At 30.8% G+C, this 18,136-nt stretch overlaps 2 protein-coding genes across 4 annotated transcripts; both read right to left on the bottom strand.

The window, feature by feature from the left end:
- Positions 1 to 7,399: 7,399 nt before the first annotated feature.
- Positions 7,400 to 8,746, bottom strand: LOC110821524 (transcription factor bHLH148-like). Its single transcript, XM_022051391.2, has 2 exons — positions 8,577 to 8,746; positions 7,400 to 8,392 (listed from the first exon to the last, which is right to left on the bottom strand). The coding sequence occupies exon 2, from the start codon at positions 8,231 to 8,233 to the stop codon at positions 7,571 to 7,573; it is 663 nt and encodes a 220-aa protein (XP_021907083.2). The 5' UTR covers positions 8,234 to 8,392; positions 8,577 to 8,746; the 3' UTR covers positions 7,400 to 7,570.
- A 3,171-nt stretch (positions 8,747 to 11,917) lies between these two features.
- LOC110821502 (protein SINE3) lies at positions 11,918 to 17,522 on the bottom strand. Of its 3 annotated transcripts, XM_088219947.1 has the most exons (4): positions 17,361 to 17,522; positions 17,129 to 17,263; positions 16,505 to 16,890; positions 11,918 to 13,375 (listed from the first exon to the last, which is right to left on the bottom strand). In XM_088219947.1, the coding sequence occupies exons 1-3, from the start codon at positions 17,454 to 17,456 to the stop codon at positions 16,549 to 16,551; spliced, it is 573 nt and encodes a 190-aa protein (XP_088076073.1). In that variant the 5' UTR covers positions 17,457 to 17,522; the 3' UTR covers positions 11,918 to 13,375; positions 16,505 to 16,548. The 3 variants fall into 3 exon arrangements, with proteins under 3 accessions (XP_088076073.1, XP_088076072.1, XP_088076074.1); XM_088219946.1 differs by lacking the exon at positions 11,918 to 13,375 and having other exon boundaries at positions 16,223 to 16,890; positions 17,361 to 17,521; XM_088219948.1 differs by lacking the exon at positions 11,918 to 13,375 and having other exon boundaries at positions 16,223 to 16,869; positions 17,361 to 17,521.
- Between the last annotated feature and the right edge of the window lie 614 nt (positions 17,523 to 18,136).

Here is an 18,136-nt window from a genome sequence, read left to right as displayed (position 1 = left end):
ACAAAAATGGGAGTTTCGCGCCAAAACTAGAGGGCCCACGGGTTTACTAAGGTGTGTTACGGGAAACAGATAGCGAGCGTCTGCATGAATCTACCACCGTTGATTGATTCACCCCCTTTTTTAAAAAAAAACATTAGGACACTTTAGCTCACCATTGTATACATTATATATATTAATTAATAAATAAATTAATCATTAAAATTATTTTCTTATATTATTTTTTAAAACATAAATACAATCTAATTATTTTAATTTTTTATTAAAAATTTGTAGGGAAATCATGGTCAAACTAGCCCGGTCAACAAAAGCTAACGAGTTTGGTCCGGCCTGTTGTGATGAGTGGGCTAAGCTAAATGGTAATTAGGCCGATTACTAAATAATTAAATAATAAAATTAATAAGGAAATTACTAAAATAATTATAAACTAAAAATTAATTAACAATTTAATTAGAAATTACGGCCCATACGTCAGCCCCAAGTCCGGCCTGCCATTGCATGTACGACCATATTAGTGCAAAGTTGCGATGCGTTGTATAATTTTTTTTATTACAATTTAATTTTTAATATTTTTATTTATTTTAATTGTTTAATTTATTTATATTTTTTAATATTAAAAATTAAAATAGTTGAGTCAGTGTTTTGAAAAATAATTCAGTGAAATTATTTAAATAATTAATGAATTATAATATTAATTCACTCAATGACCAAACTCAAATCTTTATGCATATTAACTTCTTCGACTTTTCTTGGTATTATTTTTTGTTCACTTATATATATATGTATATGCATTGTACAAACACGATGATATATAGACTCTTGATTGGTATACGAACCTATCGAATTTTTATATTTTGTCGAACTCGAAATATATCATTGCACTATTCGGTGATGACCTCCATTTGAGATTAGTTTATTCTCTCAGTGTTCAACATCTGTACTAGTGTTTTGACATCGGTAAAAATAGTTCATTGTCCTTAAAACTGCTTCATGTCCTAAATGATTGCCTCCCGAACTGCGATAGCCTCCACTATCCCTGGTGAACAAAGTTCCTTGTAATGGCCATAAATTATTTGGCGGAAATTTCCTTCCTCATCCTATAATATGGCTTCGTACCATTACTTTTATGTATCATCAAAAGTAGCTCCATCAATGTAACAGAGTCATTCGTTATTAATGTTCTCTTACGTGATTTTCAGAGCCCTGTATCCTCAAATAGTTATATTTTTTGTCTTTTCCACTCGTCTGTTAACATTCTTCCATTCATTTATGAAATATAGAGTATGGTTTTTTCATCTCTAGCGGATCTGAACAATGCCTCTCAATATTAAGTCATTTTTGCACCCCCAAATTTTTCATGCGAGTACACAAAATTTCTCAACTCGTTCGAAAATGTCCTATTGTAAAACCTACATAAAAAATCCATAGAAAAGTAAATCCAATACCTCATTCCGTCTAAACTAGTTTAACGTTGGCCCGGTTCACATTAATTCATTTTCATTGCACTCTCCATATCTTATGCCAGAATTTCCCGCCCACTATATCTCTTGCCAGCCATTTATTTGTCAGTCACGTATAATACCACGATTTTACAATAAATATTCTACTATTCTCACTGAATGGAAGCTCACTAGTTAGTTATAACTTTTCAATGTTACACTAATCTCTGTACTTAGTATGAGTTCTCAGCTCTCGTGTTTGATGTTCTGCATTAAAGGAAGTTTATCATATTTATTTCAAAAAATAAAAGACACTAAATTATAAATTCGTATCATATTTCTCTGTCAAATAAATTAACAACTTTACAATTAAATGTAATTCCATTAAATTATTATATCTAAACACGTAACTTAATACTGTCTAATTTTATTGTTTGTGTTTATAAAAAAGTTATACGAATTTCAAGTTTAATTATGTATAATTTTTTTTAAATTATATTATATTATAATTAGTATATACATTTACCACTTAACTAATAAACGTGTGTGTGTATATATCACTATAAAAAATATATATATATAAACATTTAGACACCTAATTAAATCAATTGATTACTGATAATTCGGGCTAAAGTTGACAATTATTGGTTCAATAAGTCAATTTTAAATCCTGAAATTTAGGATTAATTGGTAGGGTTCTCGTTTTTAGCTTTAAAATTATGTAAAATAAGCACGACCCACAATCTCAACTTAAAAATCATATTGAAATTATTAATTTATTACATATATATATTTATATTATATATATTAAGATTCTCTTTAAATGTACAAACAATATATAAATTAAGAGATACTTAGTTTATACTATAAATATAAATTATATATATATATATAATATTTTGGTTAGATTGCATTAATTTATTATTTAAAAGATACCGAGTTATTAAAACCATTAATCAAATAATCATTAGAATTTTCGCATAATTACACTGTACTATTATCTTTAATTATGATTATCGTTTCGTTTAGTAGTTACGAAAAAAAACAAATAATTAACGAACTATTTGTTTTTTTTTTGTACGAACGATTTGATTATTAATTATAAGCACAGTGTTATTTGTCTCGTAATTTGTTTATATTTAAATTTTTGTATCATTAATAATAAAAAAAATTATAAATACTTTTGAAATAATAATAATAGTAATGAAAATATTAATTTGATTAATAAGGTGATTAGTTTGATTAATGAGGTGATTAGATTAGATTAGATTGAGAGATTTAACACTTAAGAGTCTTTAATCCATCCTATAATTAGGCCACAACAAAAGAGGTTAGCTATCCATCTAATCTAAATACCCTTTGCACATGGTGTGTCAATAAGTGATGTCAAACACAAAACAAAAATTAGTCCCCATCTAACTAAAATATCATCATCTTTTTTTATTTTCTAAAGTTATAATATAAATAACAACAGCGTAAGGTTCAGAAAGTGTTATATCGAACCCAAACCCGATACATATCTATAAAAAATAAATTCGAAAAATATTTTATCGAACCCAAATCCAGTACATATTTATAAAAAATGAATTCGAAAAAGATTTTATCGAACCTAAACCTAATACATAGTTATGAAAAATAGGTTTGGAAAGGGTTTTGTCGAACCCAAACCCGATACGTATTTATGAAAAACGAGTTCGAAAATGATCTTATCGAACTCAAATTCGACACATATTTATGAAAAATGAATTTAAATATGTTCCAAACTCATAGTAAATGCGAGTATTGTTAGTATTTATTGAATTATATTGGTTAATATAAATGTAATATATAAAAAAAAAACTAAAAATATTGATTATATTTATTAATACAAACACATATAAATATATTCATACTTAAAATGTGTACTTATTCTTAAAAATCAAATACGAATCCACCATAATTTACATAAATAAATTATATTAGACCGAGATTGAGAGAATCTACTTAAACGAGTTCGGGATCAAAATATTATTTTCATCCTATTTATTTATTAAAAAATAAATAAAAATTATTTTTAAATAAATTATAAAAAATAAATAAATTTCCAATCTTTTAATTTTTTAGATTAATAAAGATAATCATGGAAGAGTAAAGGGTGTAAGTGCATTGTAGTGAATATTTGGTTTGAAAGATATGCATATAAATATATACATATATATATGTATATATATATATATATATAGTTTGGCAAAGTGTTATTTACTTTAGATAGGCACCTACAAAAGGTTTTGTGGGAATAATTAAATTTAATATTTGCTTTTACTTTAATTAATTAAAACTTGATCCATTATTACTTGCACTTTGGCCTAGCTAACATTCTAACCTACTAGTTAATTAAAGGCAAGCTTTTTACATATTGTATATATTATCTATGTCGTATAGCTAGTCATCAATGTATATAAACATATCCAAGTATGGTATGAATTAAAAAAAAAGACATATATATATATATTTGTGTGTAAATATGAATATATAGGCATTTGTAATATCTCACAATAAATTTTATTTTAAAATTAAATAATAAAACTTAACCAACAAGCTTTTTATCTCCTCTCTCCAATTGAGAAGGTAAGACATACACTCTTCTCAAAAGGGACCTTAATACAATGAATCGGGTGCACATTGAATTATTATAATATACATATAATACATATATATATATATGGGTGTAAACATTTGGTCCCCATGTCAATTCCCATGCATGCACCCATCAAATCTCTAATGCGTAATTTTTTTAGAAGGTGACAAACAGGCTGCAAATATAATTTGCTATGTGGGAATTACTACAATTTTATATACAATAATACAACAAATTTAGATTTAACAAATTATAAATAAATCAAAATTCCCATCTCTCTCTCTCTCTCTATATATATATATATATGACAAATAAATTGTTTTGAGAATAGTATATCTAATTTGAATTATATGGTTTTCTTGTCACCCATCATTCTTGTTGTAATTCACATCTATAATTATTTAATTAAAATTAATTAGTTGAGGTAATTTAGTATTACATTTTTGTTATAGAAAATATAATTTTTATATGTTCCTCTTATCTTGGAAATTACTAACCTAAATGGTAATATTATATATACAATTTAATGCAACATATATACATATTTAAGTAAAAAAAATATATATATGTATGTATTTCATTAATTCCCCATTATCAATTAGGAGAAGAAACATTATCACATGGGATTTAAAGGTAGGTAAGTAATGTGTCACCTTCCGATAATCTTGATTAAGGAAAATTTTATCCTATAGTTGTTTCTCTAAGTTTTGCATTGCTTAAGCTAATATGAATCCATCCAACTATATATATATATATATATGCTATCATATGTAATAATATAACTCACATATACATATATATATATATATATATTAGTGGGTCTCTACTTTTTTTTTTTTTAATACTAATTATTGATAATACTAACTTTTTTTTAAGAATATTAATAATAAAATGGGTTTATATTAATAATAAATATATAGTTATAAATTATTGTAGGTAATATGTTTGGGTTTAATAGACATGGGATGGCCCCCTCCATGTGGGCTTAGAGTACTTTAGGTGACTCAATGCAATTTTAATTTTATGTCGTTTTATTTGCTTTTGGAATTTTGTTGCATTCACATGGTGCATCCCATTTATCAAAAGCTTTGAAAAGCTACAAGATTAAAAGATTGATAGAGAGAGTTGATTGCTTACATGGCAAATTATACTCTACCTTATATATATATATATATATACACATATATATAAAAATATAATATTTATCTCCAACATTTTAATTTTATATTTTTATGATTAAAAAAATATTTATTTAAATTTATAATTAATTATTGCTATCTTAATTAATATAATTTAATTTTCGTACCACTATTAATATATCTATAAATTAAGTTATCCGTCTTAATGAATTAAATAGTTTAAAATAATTATTTTCAGTATATAATACATTTTAAATAATAAATTTTATATTTTTAATTAAAAAAAAATTGTAGTATTTAAATAAAATATGAAGATATTAAATAGTACATTATTTGATTGTTGGTAATAATTAGATAGATAGATATATATATATATATATATATATACACACGCATATGTTTATATGATTGCTTTGATATCTATGGTTTTGGAGTGTATATATATTTATATCATGGCATGTCACATGTGAGTAATTATTGTGACTTTTTCCTATACGTGATTTAGCATGTTTTAGGAAATTTGGATATAATTAATATTGTGTATGCGGAGCATTAAATTATTGACTATTTTATTTATTTGACCATTTAAGAGTTAGAATATAACAAAAGGAATGTTACAACATGTAATTAAATTTGAAAGTATTTTTATTAATTCCGTTATAAATAAAATCAATCACAACTAGACGTAAAATATCGATTTAAATTCGAAATACATCAACCGATTCGAATTAAAATCGATTGAAAATTAAATTTTTAAAAAAGTATATGATCGATGTAATTTCAGTTTAAATCGATTTAGATAAAAATTTATTTTTCAAATGTAAGATTTATATATGTATATATATTATTTTGATAATTTATTTTGTATAGTAATTAATAAATAACGATGTGATATTTTTGTAGTAATTAATAATTTAATAAAATACTACATCAACGCATATTGAATTAAAGTGTTATTTGTAATGGGTAATTAATTATTTTAATATGATATAATTTTAATTTTAATATGATATGGTGGGTATTATCATGTGCATTATTGTTGCTGATGTTACACACACACACACACACACACATATATATATATATGTATATCATAGATTAGAAATTAATGAGATCAACGGTTGATGATGATTGTCTTGGAAATTAATGTCATGTAATTTGATGTTTGATAATAAGTGCATGGTTTGCCTTTTTTATCTTTTCAATCATATATATATATATCTATTTTTTTTTTTAGTGTACGTGTCTGTGTATGTGTATGTGTATGTGTATGGGTATGTATGTGTATGTGTTTGATTAGCTCCTAACCCACTTTTGTTTAATCTTAAAATGTCAGCTGGCAATTTGGATATCTATCAAATCCAATGTGTATATATATATATATGTGTGTGTGTGTCGCACACCTCTGCATATGGTATTATTGTAATGAGAAAAAATTAATTAATTAATTTAGATTTAGTTTCTTAATATTAATGGAATTAATAATTTTTTTTTTATAAATATTTTAATTTTGGGTTGAAATAAAAATTTAAATTGATGTACATTGATAGTGATGAAACGCAGGCACTCGTGTGGGTAAAATTGGGTGTACGGCCGTGACAGCGAGCGTTTCTTCAGATGGATGACACGTGTCGCTTCCTCCCTACTCCTGCCCCTTAATTTGAAGGGCACCCGAATTCAATTTGACCCGCACGCGAGAATACGAGAATCAAAACCCCAACTCTTCTGGTGATTAATTTTTGTTTTGTTTTTAATAATATTAATTAGTGATTAATCGGTGATTAATTAATCGATTTTGAAGTTAAAAATAGTAATTAATTAAGCAGCGGGAGGTAGTTGAATACTAATCACACAGCATAAGGAAAAGGGAGCATGTGCCCAAATTTGGTGGCCACATGACATGTGCCAGGCTTTATCTGGATAATCAGTTTGGGATATTCAATGACACATCTCCCGCTACCATTATTATCTTCTGCCTAAAATTCATGTCTTTTTTCGTAATTTTTTTTAAAAAAAATGGTAATTCATCCGCATAATATATAATTTTATTACGTTGTTAAATTGGTATTTTTAATTTAAAAATTAAGAAAAATGAAAATGAAAATGGAAATTCCAAATCACCCCAAGACAGGATATATATATATATATATATATATAAAAGGATGTGTGTATGTATGTGTGTGTGTGTATGTATGGAGAGAGAAGGGTTAAATGGGAAAACCAGTACGGGGATTTATATTTCACAGGAGGTTTATGAGATAGGGGGGGAGATTAGGGTCTGAAATTAAAAATAATTTTAAGAAGAAAATTAAAAATGAGAAAAATAGAGAGCGATAAACCAAATGACACTTGGCAAATTAACCAAGCAGATTTTGTTATCAGCTTGGCGGCGTTGCCGAACTGGAGCCGGCGCCGGAACCGCTGCGGGAGAGAAGCTCGGCTAGAGCGCTCATGGCTCGAACCTGCATCTCCAGCGCGGCTATGTAATCGGTAGCTTCTTCTAGAATCACTGGTAGCGGTTGTTTACGGCAACCGGGAACCAACCGGCCAAGGACGCGCACTTTCCTCTGCACGGCCGGGACACCCTTCCCCTGCAACCTCAAAACACTAACTCTAGGCTTCTTCGACCGGCTACTCCCGGTGGCGGTCGCCGGCGTCCTCTGCCGCTTATGTTTCCGGAACTTGAGTTTGATACGATTGGTTAAAATGGCTCGGCTCCATCGTGTCCTCCCCCTGGCCGCCACAGCCAAGACTCTGTCCGCGGCTTCGCGCACTGCACGGCCCCGGCGCGGAACCGACGGCGGGGCGGGGGTCGGGGAGGGGGAGGAGGCGGTGGATTCGGGTGAGAGGCGGACCTGACCGAGAGCCTGAAGCAATTTCGAGGAATAGATTTGCTGTTGCCTCTCCGATTTCCATCTGGCGTGGCCTTGGCTCTGACTTTGCTGTTCTTTATTATGCTGAGGTTTCTTCTTCTTTTTCTTACGCGCCCGATCGGAGTTCGCGGTGGTTACTACCTGATGATTCGAGATCAGAGATGCCATCGGTTGATGACGATGATTCTCCTGTCCGTACAATTCTGCCGCAACTGATCTTCCTTTTTTTTTTTTTTTTTTTTTTTTTTCTTGTTGAAAGAATCAGAAGAAACAGTATCTGCCTCTCTGGTAACGAACAATAACAGAATCAGATTACCTTCTCTTTACCTGGTAGACAAACAAAAGATACAAATTCAGATTCATTCCTCGGAGATATAAAAGATTCAATCAAAATCCGATTGGAAAATTACAAAATCCGTAAATGGAACTTGAGAAATTGAAAGACGAAAATGGTCAATAAAAGAATTTAATAAGGAAAGAGAAGAAGACGATCAGTGTTACTTCCTACAACCTGTTAGAAGGGAGTTTACGTATCAACAGCAACGGATTTGATCGATCGACGGAAGAGGAAGAAGGAAGCAAGGACGGAGAAACGGAACGGAGTTGGTGAGGTGTCAGGCTGTGGGTGAAAGTGGAGAGAGAGAGAGAGAAAGGGTAGGGTGGGGGGGGAGGAATATAAAGCGAATGGAATGGGAAGAGAGCACGCGTCATTTATTTAGTTTTTTGCTTTACGGGTTTGGTTCCTCTTTTTTTTTTTTTTTGTTGGTAACCATCCGGTTTGGGTTTAGGGATTTGGTAGTCGAGTGGTGGCTGATTTGATTGGACTTCCACATTAATTTCTGTATACAATTGACTTCATATTTAAGTTTATTTTAAATTTAAGTAAATATTTTAATTTAATTTCTTTATAAAAAAAATCAGCGTATAATTTCGGTGATTAATAATATTAATTTTTGTAATATCGATATAAATGTTATTTGTTCTTGATTAAGTTGGTAGAGAAATTTAAGCTCAGTATTAAATAAATTAATCTTTATGATCTGTACATATATATATATATATATAGATAAAAACTGATACTACTTATATCCCGTAATACCCACAATTACCAACATAATGATTTTGAAAAATAATTAATTTATTAATAATTATAATATTAGCGTGATATTAATATTTTGTGGATGTGAATATTTAGTGCACGACTTGCTTTTTTGCATTATGTGGGTGCGCATTTTTTTTGGGGGGGGTGGGGGCGGTGCGTGTTCCATCTGTAACAGACGCATATGCCCCTACATACTACTTGGCCTTTCTTAATTAGATTATTAATATAAGAGGATATGCCATTATTAACCACATAATTAAGAATAAGAATAATATAGTATTATAATAATCACACCACTTTCTTTTTATTGTAATGTATATAAATATAAATATAATATAATAAAAATAGACTACTCAATACGTGTCCTGTCGCCCATGTGATGCCAAACCAGGTGCTTAATGCAGTCAACCAACATGGGCTTTTTTTTTTTTTTTTATTTAAATTTTCGAAAGCCATCGTTTACGATAATGTCCTCAAGATGTTAAAACATTAGTAATCGGTAAGGAATTCTTCAAAGTAATTATGATACTTAATTATCTATTCCTGTTTATACTGTATATTTACTTCAAATATATTTTTAAAATATAAAATATAATCGCTCGTAGTTTTATATTGATTCGAGTATTACTAAAATGATTTTATAGATAAATTTAATATCTTATAAGATTAATTTATTTTTTATTATGTTAAAAATTAATAATGCAGTAATTTAGTAATAATATATAATTTATTTTTTTAATAGTATATTATGAATTAATAATAATTAATTTATAATACTTAATTTACTGAATCAAAAAACTTATTTTGTAAGTATATTAATAAAATTGTAATGATTAAATTATACTAAATTTTAACAAATTTACTATATTTTTAGGTAAAAAAATATTATCTATTAATTAATTTTTTTAATTAAATAGTCATAATAAATTAAATATCGACATAATCTTTTGATTTATTAAAAAATAAAAAAGAAAACCTAAAGTTAAGATTCTTCATTATGGCTATGGATTTTGTTTCTTTGAAATCTTATTGTCGTGTGAATAATTTAATTTTGACTAAGTTCAAAAACGAAATTAGTTAAAATATTAAAATAAAAAAGTCAAACAAACCTTACGTGACAAAAAAAACTTATAAATATCAATTTATTTCAATTTTATTTAAAATTATATTAAGGGTTCAATATTTATCTCGGTATTAAAAATTCTCCACCTTGCATACTTAAAAATACATTTTAATTTTCAAATAAATTTGATATACAAAATTTATTTGTCCTAAACATAAATAAAGTTCGTTTATTCTAAACACAACTTAAAAATAAAAAAAATTCAATACCACATAAATTACAAATGAAACTAAAACAGAACTTTTAAAATTCCATTAAATTCTAAAAACTAAAATTTAATTATATACAATTTCACCAAAATATGGATGAAATCATCGTACCCCACAAGAGTGAGGATTAAGAATCCATTGCATACTATTCTAAACCCTAATTGTTCATAAAGAATTCCTAATTAAAAAGAAAACTTATTTTTCTGTTCCGAATTATAATTGTAATAAAACAATATATTGACACAGACAAATAAATAATACTTTATGAGTAAAAATTTATATATTTATTTAACAGATGATACATGGATATTAATTATTAAACAGAAACGAAAAATCAAATTAATCATAATAACTCTTTATAAACAAAACTAGGTTGGTAATCGATATTTCTGAACCTAAAGTTTAATCTTATACATCAGATTTTTCACTTTCTTGGGAGAGAGATTCCAATTTATGACAAAAACTTAATTGTATAATAAAAACTCAATTATAGATTAGATCAACTAATCAAAATTCCTGTTACTTCTGCAACAATTAAAGAAGACCATTTAAGGTATATTGCAAGGGAGCATTATTTCTCCTCACACAAACTAGATTCCTCCTGAATTACTTTTTTATAAGACTCACATTTTCAAATGAGAGGAAGTAAAACACTTGAAATTGAAAGATGAAAGCAGCCGAAGCAGTCAGTAGGTGTAAAAAATAATATGACAAACAGAAAAGGCCTTGAAATTGAAAGCCGTTTTGGATGTCCAAGAAACCAAAAAAAAAAAAAAAAAAAAAAGGTGGCACCAAAAGGGTTACATTTTGGGACTCCCGTGTTAGAGGATTTAGTTATGTAATATATGAATACACACGGTGGATGAGGTGTCAAAATTTCATTGGATAAATATATGGCGTTGGCTTCCACTAATGGGACTGGAAGTGGGACCCAGCACAATATTTGTTTTCATTCCGTGCAATGATTGTTGGGCGTGATGATCCACAAAAGAAAAAGATAATAAACGAAAGGAAAATGCATGTGCAATGTGGGTTGTTTCTCTGGCACTTTTATATCTTCGGCTTTATTTTTGTATTTGTTGGAGGTTTGGAATTTTCTTCCTCTGTGAGGTGCGGACAGTTATGCTCCACATTTCCTGCACCGGAGGTCCCCAATTCAATTCTAGTAAGACGGGTCTATAGATATTTATTTTCTTTCCCAATTATAGTTATCGAAAAAGCTGCCACTAATCCCAAAAAAATAGTTTAACCCGCACTGAAGGATTTTTTATTTTTTATTTTAAAAGAAGAAAGAAACTACCTGCTCTGCTTATAAAATCTATGTTTAATTTCTGGGTTTAACACAACTATATTATCACATGACTGGATGGCAGACCCGAGATTTTTTCCAGCTGTTCTTTGAGCCAAAAGATTAAAAATATTTTTTCCTAAAAGGAAAAGAACAAGCAGATTCCCACCAAGTTCATCTCTCAAAGACAATAAGGTGTGGTTAGTCAATAATGAACAAAGCAGCCTCCTCTTTAATTGTAGAGAGATTGTTTAAAACCTGTTTGATGGTAACTTGTTGGCCATCATGTGTGTGCATAAGCTACAGCAGGGTTCCAGCCTTCCAACAGAAAAAACAAATAAAACATGAACATGCCAGTTTCGGGGCAGTATTGATTTGGCAGCCCCTGGGCTTTGTTTTTATTTTCGAATAAGATGAATAGGCTACAGACTAGTTGGTTCAAAACGTGGAGTGAAAACAAATAGGGAACTAGACAGGCTGATCTGTGGATTATACGATGCAGTTTTGCTTTGTCGAAAATTCTCCAGTAATACCGTAATCATGAGCCTAATCCTAATTCTCCAACAAAAATCATTGATGCCATGTGTATGTCAATTCACTTTGGGAACAATAAAAAGAGAACCTTAAAAATGTATTATTGAAAACCTAAAACCACCAATGGGCATGATGATGTGCCAGAGAGATTGCCTCCCTTCCGCGAGACACAATAACACAATGAGCAGAAAAGAGGGCAGCGGCATTAACCGGCCCCAAAAAGTAAGTACTTATTGCATGAGGATGGTGAAAGATGAGCCAACATGATTCAGATTGGATTTAGGTGAGGTACTTAACATGGGGATGGATGGTGGAGGCTAACTCAAGCTGATTGTAATTTGGTTAGAGGATTTGTTCAGTAAATCTGAACCGAACCTCATTGTTATCAGAGTACGATGTACAAAAACTTTTTACTATTTGTTTCCACAAATCAGCGACCAATGATCTAGTGTTCAGGTGCTAGAACATAAGAAATTTTAAGGACATGGACGCACTTGCGTCCTATTACAAACTCATAATATATCTAATCCAAGGAAAAAAATGTAAAGAAAAAAGAGTTTTCAGATGGTAAGCTTCTTTAACGGGGTTAGTATTCTCATCTGTACATGGTTCTTTCACAAGTCCGAGTAAGAAGTCTGGTGAAGTAACCAGGTCCATGTGAAGATCTGGCTTTCGGGCTTTCATGCGAAGCCTAAATGGTTATCAAAACTACTGTTGAATCGTTTGAGAATTGGAGTTCAAGCACTATTAACTATTAACCCTAACCTTATACGTGAATCGCTACGCGAAGTATCTAAAGTTCATGAACAATCAGAGTTCAAACTGGGATGACAGTCCTTGTACAAACCAGATCAGCGCTAAAGAAAGAATCTGAACCTTAAGTCAATCCAACCAAATCCATTTCGGTGAAATTTCACAGCTTAGATAATTTGAGAATTCGGGACTATGTAGAGAGCTATTACTTGCCTTTATTTCTTCACCCAGCCAAGAATTTATTTTTCATCCTCGAGCTAGCTTCTGTAGAGTAGCATAGTACAAATCATATACATTCCAACTGAACCAGGAAAAAGACACAACATGATTAATCCCTCATTAACAATCGCAGCTAGTAAGAATATCTTCCAAACATGGAAATAAAAAGCAGAACAGTAGAATGTCTGTGCGTGTTCCAGAGACAGCAATTTGCAACAAGATATGACAGCAATACAATATTTAATTGGGAGATTTATAATGACTGGATCCTCATAGCAGCCCTTTCAATAATACATCACCAGAATCAAACAATTTTACACTTATATTAATGCAAATTGATGTTCTCAAATCCCAAGTGCAAGCCCTCGTAAAGGTGTATGAGCGGAAATACATCAAAGCAAGAATGACATCATGGCCAGAATAGTGAATCCAGATAGTGGTTATGAAATTGATGACATGCCACACCTTACATGTATCGTTACGTGATAACCTCCAAAGAGGTGACTTTCTAATTATGTGATTTGTAGTGTCTCTTATAATGCAAGCCCAGCTCTTGATGGCCAATTATTTAAAATTTAACATTTTCTAAGACATCTGAGAGCAATCTGGATGCACTTCAAAATCTAAAACATCCAAAAGACCTAACCTAGTGTAGGACGTGCACTGATCATGAATCTTCTCAAGTGAATTTTGACAGCGTGTAATATTGGAATGACTGAAACTGACATCTCAATGCTACAGGAAGAAAACTTAATGATTCAATTATTACTAAACACACAAAAATGTCCTTGCTTCATAACTGAATCAGATCGTATCAAAACGATGCCTCTGAAAGAAAAGCACGTAATCAATGATAATGCAAATTTTCCTTTAATTACACTAAAACTTTGCTTTAAAGTACAAGTAGCCTCTCTCTCTCTCTCTCTCTCTCTCTCTCTCTCTCTCTCTCCTCTCCCTCCCTCCTCCCCGAACCTACTCAACCCCACCAAATAAAAAAAGTTCTCTTGTTCAACAAACTCATAATTCAATTGTGAATTACACCGAACTTTTGGCTTTAAGTGCAGCTAGCTTTTCAAGTTTTATAATCTCATTCTTAAACTATGAACACTGTTCAGAAACATTCCAAATTATTTACTTTCTAGGCCAGCTAATCACTCCTAAACCCACTTCATCTTCAAAATAACCTCCCGTTAGAGGAAAAAGAACTTGTATGATTGATCTACATGAATCAAAGGCATTACTATTTCAAAAGATCTGTTTCTTACAAGTGAGTTTCAGGCTCCCTTTATTGACCCATTAATCACCTATCTAACACTCAAGTTTGAATCTTGTATGTCCCGTCATGAAAAAGATTAAATGCCTGTAAGAGTGTATTTGCGTGGTCGTAACTACCTATGTTTGGATTGCACCTTCTAGTCCTTATTTCAAATTATACAAAACTAGTACTTCTTTATTAAGTGCCAGAATATAATGTGTTCATCAGGAAGATAAAAGGCTTACCAAATGATCATTGAGGTTCTCATAAACTCTCTCATATGTCTAACTTAGTCAAGCTTTCTGGTTTTCTCACTGCACCATAGTTTTATCTTGCTGTTCGCTTCCCATTTAGCCTTCAACCACCATTTAAGATTTCCTTCAGATCACATTAGATTTAATGTTTAGTTAATATGATCATTAAGGTTATTGACTCCTGAGGATGTCCTTAGCAGATCCCTTTTTCTGGAACTATTTTTTCCACCTGCCTTAAGCGAGAGGACTCATCACCCTCACCAGATTACTCTTCATAGATCTGAAGCGTTAAATTTTGATAATTATAAGTCATCTCGATACTTGATTCATAAGAACCATTTGCATATGTATTTAGCACCAGTGGACAATCTTTCCAACCAGATATCTTGATAGACAATTCTAATCTAATCATTTGGACTTCTAACGCTTAGATATGCCCACATTACACATTGATCACGAAATTTGAGCATGGTGCTCCGGACCGGCGGCTTCAGTACATCTCATACTCTTGATCAGACAGCGTTCCCAAATAGTAAGTGACAAGTGAAGGTGGGTATGCTATTGAAAGCTGAAAAGGACCATATATGGATTTGAATATGACTATAAGATTCACCGCGGGGAGGGCACAATTCAAAGACAGATGTTTGATACATGAGTTTAGCGACTTTCAACTGAGTGTCAGTTTAAATTGAAAAACTAGTCTTGAGAGAAGATTTTCGAGAAGGAAAATCTTTTGCACCTGAATAGAATTTAAACTATTATTGTGGGGCAAAAAGTTGAAATCCAATGGCGAGAAAATTAGCACGACGTATTATCTTATACTTAACTCCATGTAGTCTGAAGGGAAAGTAACACATGGTATTGCAACCATAGAGTAGCGAAGTAAAAAAATCCTAAAATAAAGGGCTAAGTACAGGTTGAAGAGAGTTTATCTAATCACAGTAGACTCTCCTGGAAAAGTTACAACCGAGATATTTCAAAATACTGTTACTTGTGCACAAGAGAACCAAGGATGACACCTCGAGGACCAACAAGAAGAAAGGGTCATGAACAATTATCCTAGCAGCAAAGATATTACTCTCTACAATAGGACGAACAACGAATCTTCAAGATGTCAGATTTAAAAGGGACTATACAATTTTAACAGGCCACAACAAAAACAGCAAAAGGAGACAACAATACTCATTATTTTAACGGACTAAACAAAAATGTTAATTGTAGTAACCTGTGAGTCTTATCTGAAGTGAGTCCTAACATTGTAATCTCATGTATCAGTTCATTCAGTTAGGGGGCGCTATGGTGGTAGAAATAAAGAATGTAGACAACTTGTCATCCATATTACATAACTATGTATATGCATCTAATACATCTCTTCTTTATTCTTTTCCTTTATTAAGAATGCGTACTTGCAATCAACACATAAAAAATAAGCAGTTTAGAGTGTTTATATTTGATGTTATGAGTTGGATATGTTCCTTTAGTCTCCGCTACTGCATCTACACATTGCAAAATACATACAGGAGGAAGTGTTCACAGCAAAGTAGTTGTCACCAAACTAATCTAATAAGTTCGGCTGCTAAAAAAAACTACACAATTCTCATGTCAACATAATCTCAACATAAGCATGGCAAAAGTTGATTGAAGATATGAACTACACTGGTAAAAGAACATTGATGCCAAAGCAGACAACCGAGAAACGAACCTTACGTTTCACAAGCTAACATTCCGCCACCTCTATGCAGCGATTCAAGTGGGAAGGGGTCCAATATAAGATGTCTGGCCTCCAGAACTGAAGTATAGAACCATTGAAACCACAAGTATCCAGAGCAAAAAGCAAAGAAGCACAACACAATCCTTAACTGAAATAAGTTCATCCATCAAATCTCTCTTGTAACGCAGATCTAGGTCTTCCTCCATTGGTGCGATCTTGTGATTGTGCAGCTTGTATAGTCCATTGTTTCCCACAGAATCAGTGATTGCAGAGGTTGGAGAGACATTGTACTGCATAAATGTTTCCAGTACTGAAGCTAGGATATCTGGACTAAATTTATGCTTCGGCACAAAGCTCTGATACAGAAGCAGAGAATTCTAGAGATGAGATGAGGTAGGATTAATTTATCAGTAACTAAAAAGTAAACGGTGATTTGCAAACTATTTCCATTAGACAATTTGTGAGATAGTATCAATTTTTATGTAGTACGATACATATGGTGAAAATCTGCGAAAATAAAATGGAAAGAGCAACACAATAAGAATTCAGGTACACTCGTACAGCGTTTGATTTGATAGAAAGAAACCGGATAATAACAGAGAGAAGCCGACATACTTCTATTGTTTCACCGTTGGAATTAGCATCAGAAATATCAGAAGTCGGAGAGGAATCGGTTGATTCCTTCGAAGTCTCCGGTAACAAATCTTCAGAAACCGAAGTGAATGCATCGCCCAAGCTCTTCCTAGCGATCTTCAGAACGTAAAAAGAAGAAGAGCAAAGAAAAATCAATTTTGAACCTAACAAATGGAGAGACGAAGAGAGGCCAGGGTTTTTGTGTAAGAAATACCTTTCGGTTTCTCTTCAGTAGATATTGCTTCGAGATCCGATTCAAGACATCTGAAGAGCGCATGAGATCCTTTTGCGCAATTTGATTTTCCGTCATTTTGAGCTTTCCTCTCTGTTTGGCGGGAGAGAAATATGAACGTGAAATTTCAAACTAACTGAAAAATGACGCGGGGAACATTTATATATAAGCCGTGAAATTTCAAACTCTGCTGTAATGCCTAACTCATCCCCCAGTTGTCCTTTATGAATGAAGTATATATAATTTAGTTACGTTGCAATCTAAATCATATGATTAGATTATAGATTTCCATAAACATATTATATTTTATAAATTAATTAAAATATTAAAAAAATAGTTTATAAATTGATAATAATGCTCTAAAATTTTATAATTACCAACTAACATATATAGTTTCACAAATAAAATATAAATAAAAAATTTAAAAATATAAAATATCTTCAATAAAATATTTGTACGTACCAAATAAAGTTTTAAATTTTTAGATAATTATCTTTTAAATAATTTAAAATTATTTAACCTTGCATATTTATCTAATTAAAGAGACAGATGCCGTGTTTGGAAAAAAATAATCAGATTATTTTAAATTTAAGTAGAAATTGTTACTGTGTTCGAATTTTTGATGGCTAGGAACGATTAATTGATCAAATTTGAGTTAATATAAAATTTTATATAAAATTAGAACAATTTTTTCAAGAATTTTCACAATCAATGAGACAGTATGTGTGTTGTTTTAATGTTTGATTTAATTTTCTGAT

This window comes from Carica papaya, chromosome 5 (assembly GCF_054855325.1).
Source record: "Carica papaya isolate Zhongbai chromosome 5, ASM5485532v1, whole genome shotgun sequence".
NCBI classification, from domain to species: Eukaryota; Viridiplantae; Streptophyta; class Magnoliopsida; order Brassicales; family Caricaceae; genus Carica; species Carica papaya.
Note: the sequence above shows the minus strand (reverse complement) of the source record. Positions and strands in the feature narration are given on the sequence as shown.

Coding starts and splice junctions, on each gene's coding strand:
- LOC110821502 (XM_088219947.1), bottom strand. CDS start 17,456: ATGACGGAAAATCAAATTGCGCAAAAGGATCTCATGCGCTCTTCAGAT. Junction 17,264..17,360: donor TACTGAAGAGAAACCGAAAG/GTATTTCTTACA, acceptor TACGTTCTGAAG/ATCGCTAGGAAGAGCTTGGG. Junction 16,891..17,128: donor CCAACGGTGAAACAATAGAA/GTATGTCGGCTT, acceptor TCTCATCTCTAG/AATTCTCTGCTTCTGTATCA.
- LOC110821524 (XM_022051391.2), bottom strand. CDS start 8,233: ATGGCATCTCTGATCTCGAATCATCAGGTAGTAACCACCGCGAACTCC.